The sequence below is a fragment of the Molossus molossus genome, unplaced genomic scaffold (assembly GCF_014108415.1).
Source record: "Molossus molossus isolate mMolMol1 unplaced genomic scaffold, mMolMol1.p scaffold_m16_p_1, whole genome shotgun sequence".
Taxonomy (NCBI): Eukaryota; Metazoa; Chordata; class Mammalia; order Chiroptera; family Molossidae; genus Molossus; species Molossus molossus.
Genome location: NW_023425344.1, coordinates 35,117,440 through 35,129,536, shown reverse-complemented (window position 1 = coordinate 35,129,536; position 12,097 = coordinate 35,117,440). Strand labels below are relative to the sequence as shown.

The following is a 12,097-nucleotide window of genomic DNA, read 5'->3' as shown; positions in this document are numbered from 1 at the left end:
CAATGAGCAGTGATGTGTTACTACCCAATTGTTGTTCTCTACAATATTTCACTGCTATTATTTTATTTATTTTTTTGTTAATCCTCACCTGAAGATATTTTTCCATTAATTTTTGGGTAGAGTGTAAGGGAGGGAGGGGGAAAGAGAGAGAGAGAGAGAGAAACATCCGTGTGAGGGAGACACATTGATTGGTTGCTTCTCGCACGAGCAGGGCTGGGGATCGAACCTGCAACCCAGGTATGTGCCCATGACCAAAAATTGAACCCGAAACCCTTTGATCCAAGGGCTGACGCTCTAACCACTGAGCAAAACTGGCCAGGGCTTCACTATTATTTTAAACTTGGTAAGTTTAATGTGCCATAATTTTAACAGAAAGATTTTTTAAAAAATCTAATATATAATTACACAGGTAAAACATCCCAGCAATTACCATGCATAGCTTCTTTGATCTCCATGAGATTCTCATGAAATAGCTGGTGATGACAGTGTTTCTGACCATCATTATTTTATAGATAAAAAAATTAGCTTTAGAGATATGAAATGACTTGTTTATGGTGATAAGCGAGGAAGTTCAGATTGATTCATTTTTAAACTAAATCCTGAGCTCTTTTCTACCTCATACACTATCAGCAGAAACTTATTCCAGAAATCCTTGGTTCATTTTCTTCATTTCTCTAATCACTGAGAAAAGATGGGACCCCATGTTGATTCCTGAAATTCCAGAAAAGTCTTCTAAATTATTGTGACGGAGACACTTCTTATTTTTCCTGCTCTCTCACTGTTTTGTCCTCTCTCCCTGATTCTTTTCTTTCCCTTTTTCTTCTTTGCTTATTCTTCCCAAATGTGTCTGTCTGCAGCATGTTGGCAAAAACAGTAGTCCCCCATCCCCTATAACCATCTAACCACCGTTTTATTGTTTTGTTTGTTTGTTTTTAGTTTTGACTTTTTTTAAGATTCTACTTGTAAGTGATATCACATAGTACTTGTCTTTCTCTGACTTATATGCTACAGGTCCATTCATATTGTCACAAATAGCAGGATGTCTTTCTTTCTCGTGGCTGAATAATATTCATTGTGTATATATACCACATCTTTTTTCATTCTCTCTTTTTTTTTAATCCTCACCCAAGGGTATTTTTTCATAGATTTTTCAGAGAGTGGGAGGGAGGAAGGAAGAGAGAGAGAGAGAAACATCAATGTGAGAGAGACACATCGAAACAACCCTGACCTAAACTGAACCTGCTACTCTTTGATCCACAGGTCAGTGCTCTAACTGCTGAGCAAAACCAGCCAGGGTGACCACATCTTTTTTTAAAATTGACTTTTAGAAAGAGAGGAAGGGAGAGAGAGAGAGAGAGAGAGAGAGAGAGAGAGAGAGAGAGAGAGAGAGAGAAGAAAGAGAAACATTGATGTGAGAGAGAAACAATGATCAGTTGCCTCCCATGTGAGCCCTGACTGGGGATTGAACCCACAACCTAGGTATGTACCTTGACTGGGAATTGAACCCATAACCTTTTGGTTTATGGGACAATGTTCCAACCAACTAAGCCACCTTGCCAGAGCATTACCACAATTTTTTTTATCTATTCCTCCATTGATGAGCATTTGGGTTGTTTCCATATTTGGATAATTGGAAACATTATTCAGTGTTTCCATTGAATAATGCTGTGATAGACATGGGTGTGCATGTATCTCATTAAAATTCTGTTTTATTTCCTTTGGGTATATACCCAGAACTGGACTTGCTAGATCATATGGTAGATCTATTTTTAATTTTTTGAAGAACCTCTATATTCTTTTCCATAGTGGTTGGACTAATTTAAATTCCCATTAATTTACATGCATAAGGGTTCCCATTTCACCACAGTCTTACTGGTGCCTGTTGTACTTGTCTTCTTGATAATAGTTGTTCTGACAGGTATAAGGAGATATCTCATTGTGGTTTTGATTTGCATTTTCCTGATGATTAGTGGATGTTGAATGTCTTTTAATGTTCCTGTTGGCCATTTTGATGACTTTGGGAATATATCTATTTAGTTCTTCTGCCCATTTTTTAATTGCTTTTGTTGTTGTTGTTGTTGTTGTTGTGTTAGTTCTTTAAATATTTTGGATATTAACCCCTTATCCAAATATGGTTTGCAAAATCTTTTTCTGAGTATGTAAGCTGCCATTTCACTTTGTTGATTGCTTCTTTTGCCATGCAAAAGCTCTTGCATTTGATGTAGTCCCATTTGCTGATTTTTGCTTTTATTGTTTGTACTTTTGGTGTTATGTCCAAAAAATCATCGCCAAGATCAATATCAATGAGTTTCTTCCCCACATTTTCTTCTAGGAGTTTTATGGCATCAGGTCTTAGGTTTAAGCCTGTGATTCATTTGAGTTCATTTTTGTGTGTTGTGTGAGATAGGGATTCAATTTCACTGTTCTATTTGTGTTTCTTCAGTTTTCCCAGTATCATTGGTTGAAGAGGCAATTCTTCCCTTATTGGGTGTTCTTGGCTCTCTTGTGGAATATTAGTTGACTATAAATGCCAGGATTTAATTCTGAGTTCTTTAATTGGTTCCATTGATCTATTTTTATTCCAGTACCATACTGTTTTTATTACTATGGCTTTGTAGTATAGATTGAAACCAGGAAGTGTGATATCTTCACCTTTGTTCTTTTTTTCCTCAGGATTGTTTTGGCTATTCAGGGTCTTTGTGGTTCCACACAAATTTCAGGATTGTTTCTTCTATTTCTGTGAGGAACGCCTTTGGTATTTTGATGGGGATTGTGTTGAATTTGTAGGTGGTTTTGGGTGGTATGGCCATTTCAGCAGTGTTTATTCCTCTGAGCTTTGAATACGGGATGTCATTCCACTTCTTTGCGTCTTCTTTGATTTCTTTCAGCAAAGTCTTATAGTCTTCATTGTACAGTTCTTCCACTTCCTTGGTAAAATTTATTCCTAAGTATTTTATTGGTTTTTGATGTTATTGTGAATGGAATAGTTTTCTTCATTTCTTTTTCTGATGCTTCGTCATTAGTGTAAAGAGATGCCGCTGATTTCTCTAAGTTGATTTTGTAACCTGCCACTTCACTGAATAATTCAACAGTTCTTTTTATCGACTCTGAGATTTTCTATGTGTAGATCATATTGTCAGCAAATAGGGGCAATTGCACTTCTTTCTTCCTGATTTGGATGCCTTTTATTTCTTTGTCTTGCCTAATTGCTCTAGCTAGGACTTCCAGTACTATATTAAATAGGAGTGGCGAGGGTGGGTAGCCTTGTCTTGTACCTGATCTCAGAAGAGATCCTTTCAAATTTTCTCCATTAATTATAATGTTAGCGTGGATTTATCATATATGGCCTTCATTGTGTTGAGGTATGTTCCTTCTGTAATCAGTCTGTTAAGGGTTTTTATTATGAAAGGATGTTGTATTTTGTCAAATGCATTTTCTGTGTTTTTATCTTTTATTGATGTGATGAATTACATTTATTGATTTGCATATGTTGAACCATTTTTGCATCCCAGGGATGAATTCCACTTGGTCATGGTGTATAATCTTTTAAATATGTTCTTGAATTTGGTTTGCTAATATTTTGTTGAGAATTTTTACGTCTGTGTTCATCAGGATATTGGTTTATGGTTTTTTTGTGATAGACTTATCTGATTTTCGTATCAAGGTATTGCTTTCTTTAGAATGGATTTGGAAGTGTTCCCTCTTCCTCAACATTTTGGAAGAGTTTGAGGAGGATTGGTATTAATTCTTCTTTAAATGTTTGGTAGAATTCATCAGTGAAGCCATCTGGCCCTGGAATTTTCTGTGTTTGGAGTTTTTTGATTACTGACTCCATCTCATGACTCATTGGCCTGCTCAGATTTCTTCTTGATTCACTCTTGGTAGATTGTGTGTTTCTAGACATGTATCCATTTCTTCTAGATTATGTAATCTGTTGGCATTGAATTATTCATAGTAGTCTCTTATAGTTTCCGAAGTATCAATTGAATCATTTCCTCTTTTATTTCTAATATTTGTCTTCTTTCTTTTTTTCTTAGTCAGCTAAAGCTTTGTCAATTTTGTTTATCTTTTCAAATAACCAGCCTTTTAATTTTGTTGGTGGCTTCTGTTGTTTTTATGGTCTCTATTTCATTTATTTCTGCTCTGATTTTTATTATTTCCTTCCTTCAGCCAACTTGGGGCCTAATTTGTTGCTCTTTTTTTAGTTCTTTAAAGTGTAAATTTAGGTTATTTTAGATCTTTCTATGTTTTTAATACATGTGCTTATTCTGTAAAACTTTCTTCTCAGAACTGCTTTTGTTTCATTCCACAAAATTTGATATTTTTTTATTTTCATTTGTTTTAAGGAAATTTTTTATTTTTCTCTTGATTTCTTCTTTGACCCACTGGTTGTTGAAAAGTATATTGTTTATTTCCACATGTTTGAGGGTCTATTCACTTTTCTACATAGTTACTTCTTTGTATGAGTGGTAAGAGTGCTTAAATTTATTCTCTTAGCAAATTTCAGGTTTAAATTGAATTTTTTATGCTATTGAGTTGTTTGAGTTCCTTAGATATTTTATATATTAGCTGTTTATCAGATATTTGTTTTGCAAATGTTTTTTCCCAATCTGCAGTGAGCCAGAAGAGGCTAGGTTTACTCTTGTGTATATAGTTGAGCCTTGAACAACATGGGGGCTAGGGGGCCCAACCCCTACACAGTCGAAAATCTGTGTATAACTTTTGCCTCCTCAAAATCTTAACTACAAACAGCCTACTATTGATGGGTGGTCCGGAGAGACCCGGGTTCAGTTCCCGCTAAGGGCACGTACTTCGATTGCAGTTTGTCCCCGGCCCTGGTTGGTCGTGCGGGTGGCAGTCACTCAATGTGTCCCTTTCACGTTGATGTTTCTCTGTCTCTCTCTCTCTGTTCCTTTCTCTCCCTCCCACTCTACCTGAACAAAAAATGGAAAAATGTCCTTGGGTGAGGATGATAAAAAATAAATAAATAAATAAATAAAATCATAAGCAAGATAAACACATTTACAGTACTGTATATATTTATTGAAAAAAATGTATGTGTAAGTGGAGCCACGCAGTTCAAACCCGTGGTGTTTAGGGGTCAGCTGAATGTTGGAGACATTTCTATAGGTGTACAAATGATTCCTGAGGGGACAGTCCCACTCTCTGCAGATGTTGACGGGGCTATATGAAATTTAATATAAACAGAACCTCCATCTTCTACTTTTATTGTAGAACTTCGTAACTCACATACCATTATAATGTTGTTTCCTAGGCTGCCAGAAACTGTCTAGTAAATGAGGCGGGAGTTGTGAAAGTGTCTGATTTTGGAATGGCCAGGTAAGTCTGAGTTCGTGTGAACACTTTCTATCAATTCTGTATTAAGTGAGTATGAGCCTGTGACCTTTCCCTTGAAAGTACAGAAAGCCTGGCTTTTTCTCTGCAGTTTGACTGTTTCAGCTTCTGCCTCAAAAGCCTATAGAAGAGCTGTTTTGAAACCACGTTTTGTTACATTAGGAAAATATTAGTAGTACTCATCATTTTTTATAGAGGAGCTAATTAATTTTTGATTTTTGGTGTTTTGATATAAGATAATAAATACGTTATTTATAGTTTGGAAGATTTCTTTGCTGAGCGTGTCCATTACTGTTAGCTTTGGCTTTTTCTCAGGTATACAGATTGTTGAAAAATTATGATTGCTTAGTGCTTAATTATGTGATATTCACATTAGTGTGTAGAATGAATAAGCGTGGGAATAATCTGCACTAACGATGCAGAAAGGCAAGCCTGTTGACTAGCTTTTCCTAGACAAATATATTCATTAAAACAAACGAATATATGCTGTGTTAATTATTGTTAATTATCCTCTCCACTAGGTGGTGGTATAGCCTGTTAAATATACTACTTCCTTTTCTCCCTGATGTGGATTTGATTTCTAGAATCTTTTGTTTTCACAGAAATCTGTTTGGGGGTATGGTTCTTAGAATACCCAAATCTGTAGTGTTTTTATTTGCTTAATTTTTGTAATTTTAATTTGTCCTTCTTTAGTTCGACCTTCTTTCCCTCTCTCTGTTCATCCATCCGTACATCCATCTGTAAGAAATTAGGTGCCTGCTCTCTTCCAGGCACAGTGTTAGACTGAACCACAGCAGAGAGTAAGGCATATGAGTCCCCATCCACATGCAGTTTATATTCAAGAGGAGGGTGAGACACAGGACCTGAGACACACAAGCGGGGACACACAGAGTGATGTGACGGAGCCGGGGTCAGCGAACTGTGTCCTAATCTGACACTTCATCTCTTTTTGTATGGCCTGCGAGCCAGCAATGGTTTTCACATTTTTAAATGGTTGGGAAAAAGTTAAGAGAATGTAACACGTGAAAGTTACTGAAATTCATTGGTCAGTGTCCACAGCCTCATTCACATGCTCGTGTGCTGCCTGGCTGCTTTCACAGCACAAAGGCACAGTTCGAGGGGTTGTGTCAGAGACTGGCCTGCAAAATCTAAATTATTCATTATCTGGCCCTTTGCAGAAAAAGTTAGCTGACAGAGAGAACTTGGGGGAGAGGGTGGGTGGCGCTGAGTGGTGGTGTGGGGTCGGGGTGACGGTGGCTGTCGTAGACCTGGTGCTCTGGAAGGCTCTCTGAGACTGGGAGAGCTGCATGGAACCAAAAAGGTAGAACGTAGCCAGTTGGTGAAAACCTGAGGATGAAATAGTCCAGGTGGAAGAAACAGTAAGAATAAAAGTTTGAAATCCGGGACAGGCTTGGCCTGCTGAAGGACTTGGCCAGCATGAAGAGCAGTAATCAAGGGAGGCAAGGACCAGGTCATACAGGTCAAGCTTAGCTCCTAAGGAAGCTCAGGACCAGGGAGGTTGGAACCTGTGTTACTGTCAGAAGTGGCCAGAACTGCTAACAGCCAGGGCATTATTTATCCACTGCCTTTGTTTGCTTTATACACAGATGTTCTGTATTGGACGGGCGGACCTTCACTTTTACATGTTTGGTCTTCCTATGTTTGGCTTTCAGAAAATCCATGCTTTTGTATCAACCCCTCTAAAACACTCATTATACACTAGATTCAGACTCCCCTGATCGACAAACAAGTTGATCCAGCCCGTGGTGGCCTTGCCATCATCTCTGTCTATTCACCAAAGGAGGTTTGTGTGATTGTTCGGATATTTTCTCAAGGAGCTTTTAGAAGTTAACTTTGTATGTAACACACAAACACCTTCCTCTTGTAAGTGCATACTGAACACGTCACAGAAAGGGTTGAGCTCAGTTCCCATATGTACCACTCCAATCCAGGATTCTCCCAGACATAGCCTGTGTTATCAGTTTATGTGTTCTTCCTGAAGGATGCAAGTATGCTCCCACGGAAAAATCATATAATACTATTTTGAGTGTGTGTGTGTGTGTGTTTAGGAACAATGTCATGGTTTATAAATATATATATACTCCACCATTTACATGTGTCATTTTGCAATTTGCTTGTTTTATTTGCTGCAGTTTTGAACTGTGCTTTGTGGAGTCGGGGGGGGCTAAAAGCTCATGTGTCTCCAGACGCTGCACCACTTCCTTTAGCGCAGCTTTGCTTTAGATGTTTTACATGTGGGGCCTTTGGGTAAAACCATGTAACAAAATTGCTTACAAAAATGGTTTGAAAAATATTTTATTGGATTCTGCCTCTATTGCCTTCTAAAAAAGAAAGAAACCAACAGAAATGAAAGTACAGATACTAACGTTACAATGCATCCATTTCAAATACTTAAATAAAGCTGAGATGGAAATCACCAGGCGGGGCCGAGGCAAACATTTAGCTTCAACCGGATGCTTGTTGGACTTCAGTCAACTGTGTTTTTGATTCTAAGGGGAAAAAAATTAAAGAACATGTACAAAATGCAGATCGTAACTCAGAGGTGTAAACCTGTGATGTGTTCTATTCTAGGTACGTTCTGGATGATCAATACACAAGTTCTTCCGGTGCTAAATTTCCTGTGAAGTGGTGTCCGCCTGAGGTGTTTAATTACAGCCGCTTTAGCAGCAAATCGGATGTCTGGTCATTTGGTAAGACCCATGGTTCACTGTTCCTCCACCCTGCTCTGAAGTGGCTACATCACTGGCTAATCCTCACCCTCTTCCAGGTGTTCTGATGTGGGAAGTGTTCACCGAAGGCAGAATGCCCTTTGAGAAGAACACCAACTATGAAGTGGTAACCATGGTTACGCGAGGCCACCGACTCTACCGGCCTAAGTTGGCGTCCAAATATGTATATGAAGTGATGCTGAGATGTTGGCAGGAGGTATGGGATTTTTTCCGTGCTTTTTATTTTTGAATCTCTAGAACATTTATGGATCTGGGCGTGGTAGATTAATAATGTGTAGTCTTTATAGCCTGGTGAGTTGGTGCATGTTTTACATGATTTTAAACTCTAGGTGGGAAGCCAGCTCTCTCAACTCAGTTCTGAATAAGGGGAAGAAGAATGTGAAGAAGTGGAAAATGCTAATAATTAAGATAATGCGTTCAGGCTGCCCCACTACGGAGTGGGGGCCCTGCCACAGCTGGGGGCTCGGGGAGCAGCCTGAGCAGGAGGCTCTTCTCTCCGCGGGCCTTGTACAGCTGAAGCTGGCTCTCACCAGGGGGGTTCCTTTCTCCAAACCTCAGCGTCCCCAGGTCTTTTTACTAACATTCTTTGGAAGTTTTCCTTCCCCCTGTATTGAAATGTCACCTTGTAGAAGAGATTAAACACCAAAATGACTTTTGAAAGATAATAATTATTAAAGATAATAACAGTAGCTCACATGTATTGTGTGCTAGGCAGTGTACTAAACGCTTAGATTTAGTTCGCAGAACAACCCTCTCAGGTGCAGTTACTTGTAAAGTGACCGTTCTGTGGATGAGAACACCAAGACTCATGAAGTTGATGCTTGCCCGCGGCCACTTAGCTGTAGAGAACCTGAGTCCTATCTGACTGCAAAGCCCGTGCTCACAGACACTTGCTATAAGCCTCCGAAGGGCATTGACTGGGATGGGCAGAGGCCTTCTGGCCAGGCAGTGGTGCTAGGGGCAGAGAGGACCGCATGAGCAGAAGCAGGGAGGCGGTGATGAACTTGGTGTGTGTGCACGAAGGTGCAGATTGGTTTGGTTGAGCAGAGAGCCCATGTGAGCGTTTTTCTGGGAAATGAAATTGGGTAGCAAGCAGGTGGGGGATAGGCAGGTTATAGAGGGCACTACAAATTAGCAAGACCTGATTTTGCTGGCGATAGGAAGCTCTCGCAGGTTCTTGAGTGGGACGCAGAAGCAGTACGGTAGAAGGTGTAGCCTAGCTGCTGGTCATGCGGGGTGGATCCGACCCGCTGGAGACGCCTGCACACGGAGACGCCTGCACACAGAGACGCCTGCACACGGCAGGCCAGAGCAGGGAGCACCTTGCTCCGGTGTGCCGTGTTATCTGAGTCTGAGAAATTGTTTCTGGGATGGATTCTGGAACCCACCACTTCTCTTTGATTTGTAATTGTAGAAACCAGAGGGAAGGCCGTCCTTTGAAGATTTGCTGCGCACGATAGACGAACTAGTTGAGTGTGAAGAGACTTTCGGAAGATAAGTAGCGTTGTGACCAGTGGCTTCCGGATTCCAAAGCACAAGGAAGAAATGGCGCTTTGTGTCTAACTCTTAATTTATTTAGTACTTGGATGTGTAGACTGTAACTTATAAAGTGAAAACACCTAAAGCATTTGCTTTTAGACCATCCTCAGCTCCATGACGGAATCTTCCAGATTATGGAAATGCTGCCTTAGAGATGGTGACTAGAAGCACTCTGATCCATTCCACAGGGCTTGAGTGCCCATGTGGGTACCATGCCCAGGCCCCAGGATCTGCCCATTTGAGGGGTGCACCTGGGGCCACGTTAGCTGGCACCAGTGGAAGACCAGGGTGTTTGGGGAGGACGGGGTGTTAGAGCCAGGTCCCAGCAACCCGTCTCTTCCCTTTTACGTCTACAGAAATCTGGGCCTGGGGCATCGTCTAGAATGTGGGTTCTGGGGGAACCAGGAGCCACATTGGATAAGTACCGTATTTTGTTTTGAAGACTGCCATTAGTATTACATTACAAAACATTTGTATGCTGTATATATTGTAAATATATATAATATATAAAGTTCTATATTTATAAGAAATATGCGTTGTCTTATTTTTATTATTTTATTATTATTATTATTATATTTAATCTTCACATGAGGATATGCTTTTATTGATTTTTAAGAAGGGAGACAAAGAGAGAGAAACATGGATGTGAGAGAGAAACACTGATTTGTTGCCTCCTATACGCACCCCAACTGGGGATCAGATCCACAACCTAGGTATGTGCCGTGACTGGGAATCAAACCCACAAGCTTTTGGTATACAGGATGACGCTCCAACCAACCGAGCCACCCCGACAGGGCCCGAGTTGTCTTTTAATTACAACTTTGAATTCTGTAATATATGAACTAATCTTCTTAGGACTCGGGGTGGTGTCTTACAACTGTCAATTCCATTTCCCCTGGAGATGAAAATTCCAGGGGAAATGTGTGGACCTTTCTATCATCAATGCACTCTCCTCATTTAGGTAGACATGTTTGGGGTGCCTGAACAACTGGGGGTCCAACAGGGCCTGTGTGTAGGCTAAGTGACCCTGCCCATGGTCATCCCCAGCGAATAGGAATCAGGTGGAGAACTGAACTAATGGCAATCAATCAGTTTCTATAGCTTAAGACTCTGTCCCAGGACACAGGCCGGAAGGGGCGGTGCAGGGCTCAGAAACAGAAGGCTCACGGCCTTCACAACAGGCTGCCGGCACTGGAAGCAAACCCAGGGGCCGCTCAGTTCTGGCAGAGGCCAGGGAAACGGAGAGCATGGTGCATTGAGCGGTCTCTGACGGTTTTCAGGAGGGCTTTTTGGACTTGGGTTCCTGGATCAGAGAGATTTTCTTTTGTAGCCTCACAGTAGACCCTGCGATCGACTCTGAGTGGGTTTCTGACCCTTACGATCTCTGGCGTGGACACCTGCAGGCTGATGGCCTCCGTCCTTCCTCACGAGCCCGGGGAAGAGAAACACAGTCTCCGTCACCACAGGAGAGGCCGGGTGTCGCCCCACACGTTGTTCTTGCTGTGGTGTGGGCGACAGGCACAGAAGACGCGGCCTTTGTCCAGGAGTCCTGCCTGCCGGGGACACGCGGGAGCACGGCCTGAACACTCAGCTGTGGCTGGCTGCTCCCAGAGCACCTCCCTGTGACCCTGGGGAGCCTCGTGTTCCCTTTCGGTCGGTCCATCCGCTGAAGGCTGTCTGCTGTCCTTCCTGACGCTCCGATGATGGAAACGTGAAATACCTACCCTAAGCGTCGCAGTCTGTTAGCCACCTTACTGTTAAACTGTGCCCCCATCACAAAACACATACCCCTTTGGACCGAACTGTAGCTCATTCAAGGAGCTGGTCATATTTGAGTCATACCTACGACTGCCAGACCTTTCTCCTTCCTGCGGCCCTCACCTGCCTCCGTCCCGTCCCTCGCTTCCCTGTCCCCCGAGGAGCCGTGCTCGGGGTGCCCCAGGGCGGTGCGGAGGGTGAGGAGAAACCACCCCTGCGGTCACATAGGACTGAGTGTGGGAAACGAGGTGAACAGTACCCGGCAACATTTGGGAATCGTTTTTTCAAAAGTCTTTAAATATTTTACTAAAACTTAAAGTTCTTACATCGAAGCATAGCTAAGGCAAAAGGTGAAGTAAAAATAGAAGAATCCACCCAGAATACTTAGAGATCATAATCGGTAAGGCAGGAAATAGGAAGGGCAATGTGAATAAGCTGTGTGTGTCTTCATTAGAGTTGTTCCCTTTAGTGTTCATTCATATTTATTTATAGTTTGCAGTGGGATGAAGTAGAGCTTCTAGGTGCATATTTTTATTTATTTTTATCCTCACCCAAGGACATTCTTCCATTTTTTGTTCAGATACAGTGGGAGGGAGAGAGAGGAAGAGAGGGAGAGAGAGAAACATCGATGTGAAAGGGACACATCGAGTGGCTGCCACCCGCATGACCAACCAGGGCCGGGGACAAACTGCAAC

General features: G+C 41.6%; 1 protein-coding gene across 2 annotated transcripts in view; it reads left to right on the top strand.

Annotated features, from left to right (window-relative positions):
• Positions 1-10,174, top strand: part of TEC (tec protein tyrosine kinase) — a 121,388-nt gene extending 111,214 nt beyond the window's left edge. For both annotated transcript variants that reach the window (XM_036255001.1, XM_036255009.1), the window contains exons 15-18: positions 5,276-5,340; positions 7,948-8,066; positions 8,144-8,301; positions 9,520-10,174. In XM_036255001.1, the coding sequence (XP_036110894.1) occupies positions 5,276-5,340; positions 7,948-8,066; positions 8,144-8,301; positions 9,520-9,603 (426 nt within the window). In that variant the 3' untranslated portion in view covers positions 9,604-10,174. The remainder of the gene's footprint in view (positions 1-5,275; positions 5,341-7,947; positions 8,067-8,143; positions 8,302-9,519) is intronic.
• The last annotated feature ends 1,923 nt before the right edge of the window (positions 10,175-12,097 follow it).